At 62.8% G+C, this 11,118-nt stretch overlaps 1 protein-coding gene across 2 annotated transcripts in view; it reads left to right on the top strand.

Annotated features, from left to right (window-relative positions):
• The window catches only part of LOC127035180 (myosin light polypeptide 6), a 47,214-nt gene extending 40,575 nt beyond the window's left edge, over positions 1 to 6,639 (top strand). The window contains exons 2-7 of one of the 2 annotated variants that reach the window (XM_050924756.1): positions 1,493 to 1,517; positions 3,338 to 3,481; positions 4,199 to 4,372; positions 4,663 to 4,740; positions 5,205 to 5,244; positions 6,310 to 6,639. In XM_050924756.1, the coding sequence (XP_050780713.1) occupies positions 1,493 to 1,517; positions 3,338 to 3,481; positions 4,199 to 4,372; positions 4,663 to 4,740; positions 5,205 to 5,233 (450 nt within the window). In that variant the 3' untranslated portion in view covers positions 5,234 to 5,244; positions 6,310 to 6,639. The remainder of the gene's footprint in view (positions 1 to 1,492; positions 1,518 to 3,337; positions 3,482 to 4,198; positions 4,373 to 4,662; positions 4,741 to 5,204; positions 5,245 to 6,309) is intronic. The other variant, XM_050924755.1, reaches the window with a different exon arrangement.
• The last annotated feature ends 4,479 nt before the right edge of the window (positions 6,640 to 11,118 follow it).

The following is an 11,118-nucleotide window of genomic DNA, read 5'->3' as shown; positions in this document are numbered from 1 at the left end:
AGCGCGTCTTCCCAGCCCGAAGCTGAACCCAGCTGGGGGCACCCGGGCTCCCTCCTCCCTATGTGCCCCCAGTCCCCCGCTGGGACCCCCTGCTCCCCATGTGCCCCCAGTCCCCCGCTGGGACCCCCCTGCTACCCATGTGCCCCCAATCCCCTGCTTAGACCTCCTGCTCCCCACTGGGCCCCCAGCCCCCCACTGGGCCCCTCCCTCCTCCCCGTGTGCCCCCAGCCCCCCCGCTGGGACCCCCTGCTCCCCATGCACCCCCAGGCCCCCCCAGCTGGGAACCCCCTGCTCCCCATGTGCCCCCAGCCCCCCCGCTGGGACTCCCTCTGCTCCCAGTCTCCCCATGCACCCCCAGACCTCCCTCTGGGCCCCGCCGCTCCCCATCTCCTCATGTGCCCCCAGACCCCCATTGGGACCCCCGTCTCCCCATGCACCCCCAGACCCCCCTCTGGGACACCCCCGATCCCCGTCTCCCCATGCACCCCCAGACCTCCCTCTGGGCCCCGCCGCTCCCCATCTCCCCATGTGCCCCCAGACCCCCATTGGGACCCCCGTCTCCCCATGCACCCCCAGACCCCCCTCTGGGACCCCCCCGTCTCTATGCCCCCCCCCGCCAAGCCCCATCTCGATGACTATCTATAGGCAAAGCCGGGGCTGGTTGAGTCAGCCCCGCCCCCTCGCGGGGCACTTAATGAATAATGCAGCAGCTAATTAGCATAACCAGTGACGCAGCGCCCTGCCTTGAGCAGCCACTGGCGCGCGGATGCCTGGGCGGTGACGTCAGAGCCAGTAGAAAGGGGCTGGCGGAGGCGAGTCCGTGCAGGGGCCATTGCAGGGAGCGGAGCCGCAGCAGCAGCCATGGTGGGGCGAGCTCCGGGCGGTGCACGGGACTGGGGGGGCGAGCTCCGGGCGGGAGGGCCGGTGCACGGGACTGGGGGGCGAGCTCCGGGCGGGGGTGGCCGGTGCACGGGACTGGGGGGCGAGCTCTGGGCTGTGCACGGGACTGGGGGGGGCAAGCTCCGGGCTGGGGGGGCCGGTGCACGGGACTGAGGGGGCGAGCTCCGAGCTGGGGGGGGCCGGCGAGCTCCGAGCTGGGGGGGGCCGGTGAGCTCCGGGCTGGGGGGGGCCGGTGCACGGGACTGGGGGGGCGAGGTCCGGGCTGGGGGGGGCCGGTGCACGGGACTGGGGGGGCGAGGTCCGGGCTGGGGGGGGCCGGTGCACGGGACTGGGGGGGCGAGGTCCGGGCTGGGGGGGGCCGGTGCACGGGACTGGGGGGGTGAGCTCCGGGCGGGGGGGCCGGTGCACGGGAGGGGGCAGGGTTAGGTTCCGGCCGCCCGAGGCCAGGGACATCCCCGGGGCCTGACTCCAACCCCCCCCGGAAGGGAGCCTGGTGACAGCGCTTGTGGGGGTGCGGGGCTCGCGGGAAAGGGGGGGCCGGGCAGCCCCGCTGATGGCGCCCCCCTCCGCCCCTGTGTTTGTCTTGCAGTGTGATTTCTCCGAGGATCAGACGGCCGGTAAGTGCCCGTCCCCCCCCCCCTTGCGCGACCTCCGTCCTTGCGCGCTATTTTCATTGCGGGGGCGAATCCCTTGCGCGTCCCGCCGCCGCGGATGCACTTACCGCTGTCTCCCTCCCTTGCAGACCTTCCTCCTCCTCTGTCATTAGCCTCCACTCTCCTCCCGTAGCCTCTTTCTAGCCGGCCGGTAAGTGGGGCGGGGCGTGTTTGCTCGCCCTACCGGGCCCCTAGTTTCTGGGGCGCAGGGGGTGAAATCTCTCCGGGCTGCTTTCGGCTCTTGCTGCTGTGGGGTTCCTGGCCCCCCCCAACCCCGGGTCTGGGGGTGACTCAACCCACCCCCCCGTGCAGGCATGGCTCACCCAGGAGCAGTTTCCTGTCCAAGCCCTGCGGGACCCGCCCAGCTTGCGAGTCTCCTTTCTGCGTTCTCCCAGCTAGGCCGGATGGGGCGCAGAGCTGGCTTTAGGGGCGCTGCGCGGCCCCCCTCGCCTGTGGGTTGCGGGGGGGGGCGGGGTGTGGCAGGCTGCGGGCGGGGTGTGATTGCACAGAGGAAAATGGCTGCAGAACTGCGCTCTCTGCTCCAAGTTGTGACAAACTCCCAGCCGAGCCGGCTGGTGCCCCCCAGTGCCCCGCCGCTGGGGGATTGGGGGGGCGGCTGCCCCACGGGTCGCGCCTGGAATGTTGTGTTGGAGGCGCAGCGCAATTCCTGCCCAGTGCCTTGCGCCTACTTCCTTATATGGGCACAAAACCCCGGCTGAGCGCAGGCTGCGCCTCCCTGCGCGGGGAGCGCCTCGCCGCGGGGGAGGGGACAGGGTTTGGCCAGCCCGGGAGCCGGGGGAAAGTGGGTCTCTGCAAACCCACCGGCCAGACCCCCCCTGTGTCCCTTTGCCAGTGTTTGCTTTGGCTAAAGCAGGAAGTGACCTTGGACTCCTGGGTACTTTCTCCGTCTCTGGGAGGGGAGTGGGGGTCTGTGGGGTCAGGGGGCTGGGAGCCTGGACTCCTGGGTTCTTTCCCCGTCTCTAGGAGGGGACTGCGTTATGCCTCTGTTCCATTCCCATCTCTGCCACTGGCTCTGGCCTGGGGCTCTCTGCTTTCCCATCCATAAATCCTGTCTCGCTGCCATGAGGCAGGCAGTGGCTGTAGTGTCTGTGGGCCTGTCCCATAGGAGGTGGCCCTACAGCCTCTTGCCCGGCCTTGGCTGCTGCCCTGTGATCAAGTCCCTGATGCGAACCCCACTGGGGCTGGCCCATGGGACCTTGCGTGAGCCAATCCCCCGCCAGGGTGAAGCCGGCCCTGGGACCAAGAGGGGCTAACTCACTAGCCAGGGTAGATCTGTCCCCTGGCTCAGCCGTGGCGCCTGTGGGTTTCCCCTCTGAGATGGGGCTGGTGCAGAGAGAGACAGTGACTTGTCCCTGGGAATCTGGGGCAGAGCCAGGAACTGGAGCCAGGGCTCTGGTCCGGTGCATTATCCCTGAGGCCAGGCGGCCCGTCTAGCGTGGGTCGCGACAGAAGGCAGGACACTAGACATCTGGGGCACTCTCCCGTGCAGGGGTCCTGTCCGACGCTGTCAGGAACCCTGGTGGGGGAGTTATCGAGGGCTCCTGTCTCTTATCGTGCTGAAGCGCCTGCTTTCCTATGGGGCCCCAGCTGCCTTGAGGGGGCTTGGGGCTGAGGCGGCTGCCCCAGCACGTGCGGTTTGGCTGGAGCCGGCTGGGTACCAGGAGGCTCAGGGCTGGCCAAGGGGAGTTTGTTGTTTGAACCAAGGGGTGCAGGGGGGATCAGCACCTGGGGCCACAGTGACACCCTCCCTGCTTCCCACCCAGAGTTCAAGGAGGCTTTCCAGCTCTTTGACCGAACCGGAGATGGCAAGATCCTGTACAGCCAGTGCGGGGATGTGATGAGGGCCCTGGGCCAGAACCCCACCAACGCCGAGGTCATGAAGGTGCTGGGGAACCCCAAGAGCGATGGTGAGTGACTGGCAGGTGCTGCAGCAGCCCCAGGGCCGGGGGCCTTGCCCATCTCCCGCATCCCTAAGCTGGCAGCGGGTGGGAACGGGCCCTTCTCCCCGCCCCATTGGCTGGAGTGAGACTGTGGCTCAATGGGGTCAGACTGGGGACCCGCTCTGTGGCTCAGAATGAGGAGGCTAATCTTGGACCTGGCCTCCCCAGACCAATGGGCTGGGCTGCGGGCGATCTGGGTTCGAATCTCCAGTGCAGGGGGCTTGAAGCTGGGTCTTCACCATCCTAGATGTGCCGCTGCCCCTCCCAGGCTGTGGGGTGCGGAGGGGGGTTCTCTATGAAAAATACCCCCGGGCCTTGGTTTTGTCCCAGTGTAGAATGAGAATTGTTTTTCCTCAAATTTCTCACCCAACTTTATGGTACATGTCCCCTGGCTACACGGCACCCACCTGTGCTGAGCCCTGTGCCCAGCACCACTCCCCCCGCCACCCTCAAACCTCTGCAGAATGGCTGGCATCTGTGGGGGCCTGCCCCATCTCTGGGGGCCTGGAGCCTGGGAGGCATCGTGCTTACTGCTGTGAGCGTTACCATCCCATCCCTCGCTGGGTTTTGGCACAGGAGGGATTTGATGCTGCGGCGAGCGAGCCCGTCCCCCTGGCAGGGTGTCCTGCCTGGCAGGCGGCTGCCCAGAGAGCTGGTCTCAGCCATTCCCCCTTCTCTCGCCAGAGATGAACATGAAGACACTGAGTTTCGAGCAGTTCCTGCCCATGATGCAGACCATCGCCAAGAACAAGGACCAGGGCTGCTTCGAGGATTACGTGGAAGGGCTGCGGGTCTTCGACAAGGAGGGGAACGGCACCGTCATGGGGGCCGAGATCCGCCATGTCCTCGTGACCCTGGGTGAGACGCTGACACCTGGCAGAGGGGGCTGCTGCGGCTGGGGGAAGAGGGTAGCCAAAGGCCTCTGGCTGAGTCTCTCCCAGAGATGTCTGGGTCAGGGAGAAGCAGAGAAGAACCCCCCCCCCAAGGGTCTCTCCAAGGTGGCTGGCGCCAGCCCCCTGCTCCAGTTGCCACTTGGCAGATGCAGGGCAGTGACTAGGAGGAAGGCCTGTGTGTCTGGTCAGGGAGGGTCACGGAGGCTGGGTTTGCTGGGAGGGGGCCTGTAGTGAAATCTCATCTGTCCCACGCAGGAGAGAAGATGACGGAGGAAGAGGTGGAGATCCTGGTGGCCGGGCACGAAGACAGCAACGGCTGCATTAACTACGAAGGTGAGGGCTGGGGGGGCATCGGTGTCTTGGGATCAGCAGCTCCGGATTTATCTCCAGAGGTTGCTTAACCCTGTGGCACCCGGTGGCTTTGGCTCTCCTGCTGTGCTGGGGGGAGGTGGGGAGGGGACTCCAACCTGGGGAGGGGGTGGGGTGCAAGTTATCTGTCCCATGGCCAGGGTTTATTTTGGGACTAGCCCAGGGCCTATGGCTTGTTGTTTCCCTCCCCAGTGAGGACACTGCAGCCCCTCGGGGCGTCTCCCACCCAAGAAACGAGGAGCCGGGGGCTGTGCTCAAACACCAGCCCCTGACCGAGACCAGCTCTCCTCCCTGGGGTGCGGATGCTGGGCCCGGCGGGTTGGGAGCTGGAGGCAGCCAGGCGCCGGCATGTCCCCAGGGATCCCCTTGTGCTCGTTCGCTCTGCGTGTCTGGTGCGTTTGCTTGATGATGTCTGTTCCTTCCAACAGCGTTTGTGAGGCACATCTTGTCAGGGTGAAGCCGAGCGGGGTACGCCTCTTCCCAAACCCCTTCCCTTACCTCCCCCTGCCCCCCTTCCTTTTGTTTTAAAGGAAGTCTGGTTTGCGCTCCCCCCACCTCCCCGCCAGCGTACCCCCCCCCCTCGGCATGTCTCTGCATGTAGCTGACTCTGTCTAGTGGGGGAAAGAGGCAGCTCTGCTGGGGGGCCATGCACCAAGTTTAAAGCAAGACTGTGTCATCTGTGTGGGTGCGAGGGGAGATGGGGTCCAGGGGGAATCAGATGCAGCCTGGGCTGCTTGTGTCCTGTCTGGGGGGAGCTGCGTGTGCCTCTACCCCAGCGGGGCAGATGCACTCCACACACACCCTGCTCGCGGCTGAACCCCGGGCCGCTGGGCGTGCGCTGTGGTGGGGAGCCCCGGGCAGGAGGCGAGCGGGTTAACCCAACAGTCTTTCTTTAGGGAGCGGTGTAGTGGCTGCCTGCCTGGCCCCTTCTCTCTGTCTGATCCTCCCCCTCGAATGGCCTGGCCCCCGCTGGCCCTTCTCTGCTGTAGATAAAGTCAAGCTCTCCCCTCGCCTGGGGCAGGAAGCCGTGCGGCTTGTAGGCCTCCTGTGCCTGCCAGTAGCTGTAGAAACCATGCTGCCCTCTTCTCTTCTCCCCCCTTCCCCCTCTGCCATTGCGGGGTCGTGTGCTGCTGCTGCGGACGGAAGAAGGTGTCCTGGGGCCATGGGGCGAAGAGTGGGGCCTGGGGCAGCAGCCCTCGCCCTAGGGCAGGGGGCTTCCTGGCCAGGAGGGGGAGAAAGGGGCCCATGCTGTGGGAGACCTAGTTATTACTAGCTTTAGAGAAAGGGGCCTGTGCATGCCCCCTGGGCTGGGAGCCAGGAGCCCATATGGCTCTGGGGGGCAGGGGGGAGGAATGAAAAGGGGGCCACTAGAGCACAGCTGCTGAAGACTCCTTGCAAACCCTGGAAGAACCTGCCTGGAAGCCCCAGGCCCTGGTCAGATTACCCCCAAGGACCCTTTCTCCCCCAGCTACCAAGGCGCCTCTCCCCCTGTGGGGCAGCTGCCTGCCCTCATGCACACCCTTCTCTCCACAGAGCTTGTCCGGATGGTGCTGAGCGGATGAAGAGTCCCGCCAATCTCCCTGTCCTGTCCCCCATGAGGCCTCGGCTCGCCGCCGGGCGCTCAGGTTTATTCTGTTCTGTGCCTTTTCTACGCCCTGTGTACACTTCTCCTCCCTGTGTGGACCAGAAGGAGACTTCCAGTGCTGCAGGGGGTTGTCCTGGGGGTGCCCCTGGAGATGGGGAGGGGAGGATAAGTGATCCCTGTTTTTTCTGGGGTTCCCTCCACCCCCTTCTAACCCCTGCAGCAGTGCTCAGTTGTTTCTCCTTGCAGTTGCTTTCACTTAATAAATGGTTTGGAAAGTGGTGGCTCTTGGCCCTGTTTGGAAAGCAGGGCGCAGGGGCTGAACACAGCTCCTGGAAAGGGAGCAGGAGGGTGAGAACAGCTCTGGAAAAACACACCTATTACCTGCCTAACAGGAGCCATGTGGTCCAGCTCCGAAACTCTCAGCCTGGGCCTCCTGCCCCTGGAAGCTGGATTGTTTGGAGCTGGAATCGTGTCAGTCTCCCCTAGCCCGAGCGCTGGGCACCTTCTTGCTAGGGTATCAGGCCCTATTCTCCAGAGGGATGGTGTGTGCCAGCCCTGCCCCCCTTAGGGGCATGACAGGGCAGGAGGGGTGGGAGCCCCCTAGCAGGCTCTGATCAGGAGGCACTGGCCTGAGGGGGTTCTGGGGAGAAGGAGCACGGGCTGGTGCTGGGTAAAGGGAGTGAGGACACCTGGACCCTACCTATAGTAATGCCAACTCTTAAACCCTTTATAATGGTGGGGAAACTGAGGCACGGATGGGGGGGGGTGTTCCCAGCAGGTCACTAGCAGAGCTGCGACTAGCTAGGGGGCTGCTGAGGGGTAGGGTGTGTTCTGCCCACTAGGCTGCACAGCCAGGCCGAGTGATGGAATAGAGGTGCATAAAGCAGCAACCCCTAATCCCACCCCTACCTGCTGGGGGCCAACTGTGCAGTGCGGGGACCCTGTCCTGCACAGCAGACCCGCTGGCTGGCAATGGAATTAAAATGGCTGGTGTCCGATGATGAGGGGCAGGGGTGAGAGTGGCCCAGAGCTGGTATGCGTGTGGGCTGTTACCTGGCTCGAGTGACTGGCTGCATGGCAGGGGGCACACACTGCCCGTGGCAAGCAGCTATTGAATAGGGGGCTGTGAGGGGAGGAACTCCAACCCCCTAAAATAATCCTGCAGCTCCTGGGGTGGGGGTGGTGTCATGCCTACGAACAGCAGCGGGGTGGGCGTGGTCCAGGCTCCTGCAGAGCCAGGGGGCTCCGGCCCTCCTTTGGTGTGTGTCACTGCTCTGCACTGTGCATCTTACAGCAGGGAAATGGAGGCACAAAGCCCCTTGCCCAGCTGCCGCCCCTTAGCCCAGGCCTGCAATGCGTGTCCTGGCACTCTGCTCCAGTGTGTTTGATGTTTCTCAGCAGTGTCTATTTTTAGCCTGACCAGCGTTGGGAGCCTCCCAGGCGCCGCGTCCCTGCAGCCAGCACCTTACATGGAAGGAAAAGCACCTTCCCAGCACCCTGCCTCCCCCGCAGCAGGGTGGGTGCTGCAGCCCCTCAGAAAGCCAACAGTGCCCCGGGGTAACGTGTGGTGCAAGGGCTGAGGGACGACCGCCTGCAGGAAGCTGGCCACTTGCCCAGCAGCCCTGCCGAGTGGTGGGGCCCCGCCTGGCACATGCAGGGCTTGGTCGCACCTCAGCCCCAGGCTGCGCAGCCGGGAGCTCTGCTCATGGGTACTCAGGAGCAGCCCCCTCCGCATGGCAGGGGTCCTGTGTGGGCTGCCCCCAACCCAGGGCTCTGGTGTCTGCACCATTTGTCTAGGGGATGAGGGCCTGTGAGCACCGGGCAGGCACCGCTTGGGCGTCCAGCAGGTCGAGCATCCCCCACCCCCCCCAGGGCTGTGACGCCCAGCTGGGCCTTACTGGTACCACTTGGCCCAGGACGTGTCTCCCTCTCCCCCCCGCCCCCCAGCATGTCAGTCTGGGCACTTGGAGCACCCCATGGGGCCCACTGGGGCTAGGGTCAAAGCCTGATTGCTGATCCTTGGCTGCTGAGGGCCCCAGCCCCTCCTCCTGAGCTCCAACCCCCCTCCCACACACACTGTGTAATCTCCCCCTCTCCCCCCCCCCCCAGGCAGAGGGAGGTGAGAAATGCCCTGGAGGCCTCCCGTTAAACCAGCACAGGGCCAGGTAGGCGATTGGCACCATCTCCCCTGCCCCCCCCCCCTCCAGAGCATCCCCAGCACTGTTTGCTTCCTAGCCCAAGGTGAGAAGGGCCCAGCTGGCTCCCGCCCACCTACCCCCATCTGCCAATCCCCCAACTCCCAGAGAGCTTTTTGGCCTCCATGGAAAGCTACCAAGCACCAGAGACCCCAGCCCGGCACCCACCAAGCCCGTCCCACGGCCAGTGCTCCTCGCCAGCTGCAATTGGTCTGACTTCTGCTCGTCACCCATGGGCCCTGCTCTGCCAGCCGGAGCGACAAGCCCCCTCTGTCCAGCCCTGTGCCCTGGGGCTCCACTCTCCTCCTTCCCTTCTCTTACCCAAACCAGACCAAGCTGATTGCGGCTCTACCAGGACACCGGTTTCCCAACCCGCGGCTCCATTCTGCCTCCCGTTCTAGAGGAGCTGGCGGAGAAGCCAGTACCCAGACCTGGCCCAGCCCGCTGCCCCTGCCATCCAGCACCTAGTGCCCCCCACACCACTCCCACCGACCATGCCAACGCGAGATTCCACCTCCCAGGCAGAGGGGACATGGCCATAGCACCCCCCCCCCCCCGACTGCACTGTGAGCCTCAGGCCAGCTCCCTGCACCGAGGGGGGAGCCCTATGACCTTAGCAAGGGCCACCCAGGGCCAGCAGGGTACACGGCCCTTGTACCAGGGAGGGGAGAGAGGCTCAGATCTCGGCCTTCGCGATTTCTGTGGCTTTGCAGAGCCTTGTGGAAGCTCTAAAATACACGCCTGCGCCTAGGCCCAGCCCTTGGGGGGGGCAGTGACAGCCAACAGCAGGGGGTCCCACCTCACTGAACTTCTGTCAGCTCAGGATCAGCGCGGTAGCTGTGTTAGGGTGTATCCACCAATAAGACACGCCTTAAAGACTAACTGATTTATTTGGGCATCAGCTTCCATGGGTAAAATACCCATGGCTGAGCTTTGTGACTTTGTCCTCACTCCCAACCAGTTCAGATTTGGGACAATCCAGGCTCCCACTGTTTGCCAATGTTTTTATGGCTGACTTAAACAAATGCTTCCTCGGCTCTCGTCCCCTAATGCCCCTCCTCTTGCACTACACTGATGACATCATCATCTGGACCCACAGGAAGGAGGCCCTTAAAGAATTCCACCTGGATTTCAACAATTTCCGCCCCACCATCAACCTCAGCCTGGACCAGTCCACACAAGAGATCCACTTCCTGGACACCCCCTATACCGGAAACCTACTGACCACTGTACTTACCTACATGCCTCCAGCTTGCATTCTGGACACGCCGCACGATCCATTGTCTACAGCCAAGCTCTTAAGATAACCACATTTGCTCCAGTCCCTCAGATAAACACTTACAAGGTCTCTCTCAGGCGTTCTTAAAATTACAATACCCACCTGGGGAAGTGAGGAAACAGACTGACAGAGCGAGATGGGTATAACAGACCACCCCTGCCTATCACCTACAGCCCCCAACTAAAACCTCTCCAGCGCATCATCAACAATCTACAACCTATCCTGGAAAACGATCCCTCACTCTCACAGACCTTGGGAGACAGGCCAGTCCTTGCTTACAGACAGCCCCCAACCTGGAGCAAATACTCACCAGCAACTACACACCACATCACAGAAACCAATCCCTGTAACAAACCCCATTGCCTACTCTGTCCCCATATCTATTCTAGCAACACCATCAGAGGAGCCAACCACATCAGCCACACCAGGGGCTCGTTCACCTGCACAGCTACTAATGTGATATACGTTGTCATGTGCCAGCAATGCCCCTCTGCCATGTACACTGGCCAAACCGGACAGTCCCTACATGAAAGAATAAATGGAGACAAAATGGGACATCAGGAAAGGTAACGTACAAAAGCCAGGAGGTGAATAGTTCAGTCTCCCTGGACATTCTGTAACGGATGTAAACTTAACTATTTTTGAACAAAAAGACTTCAGAGAGAAAGTGCAGAGCTGCAATTCATTTACAAATTTAACACCATCGGTTTGGGCTTGAACAGAGACTGGGTGTGGCTGGCTGGCTACAAAAGCAACTTTCCCTCTCCTGGAATTGCCACCTCCTCATCAGCTATTGGGAGTGGGCCACATCCACCCTGATCGCATTGGCCTTGTCAGCACTGGTTCTCCGCCTGGGAGGTAACTCCCTTCTCTCCATGTGCTAGTATATCTACGTCTGTAGCTGTAATTTTCACTCCAGCATCTGAAGAAGTGGGTTTTTACCCACGAAAGCTTATTCCCAAATAAATCTGTTAGTCTTTGAGATGCCACCGGACTCCTCCTGTCAGCTCAGTGGCAGAGGGCTAAACATCCAGTGGTCTGGTTCTCTCCCAGTCCTCCCCTGATTGTTACGTTGTTTAGGCTCCCCGAGACACCCCGAGTCCATAGGACTAGGAAGAATTAACAACCAAGAAGTCACCACAGTCGGAAGGTCACTGAGCACACGTGGGTCCCATGACCTCCAGCTCCAGGGGAATGGTCCCCTGCAGTCACGTTTGCTTTGGGAAAGGGGGTGGGAGCCTGGAGGGTGAATCCTGCTTTCTGCACGCCCAAGAAACGGGGAC

Source organism: Gopherus flavomarginatus, chromosome 16 (genome assembly GCF_025201925.1).
Source record: "Gopherus flavomarginatus isolate rGopFla2 chromosome 16, rGopFla2.mat.asm, whole genome shotgun sequence".
Lineage (NCBI taxonomy): Eukaryota > Metazoa > Chordata > Testudines > Testudinidae > Gopherus > Gopherus flavomarginatus.
The sequence above is the reverse complement of the archived record's forward strand: the minus strand, read 5'-3'. Positions and strand labels throughout refer to the sequence as shown.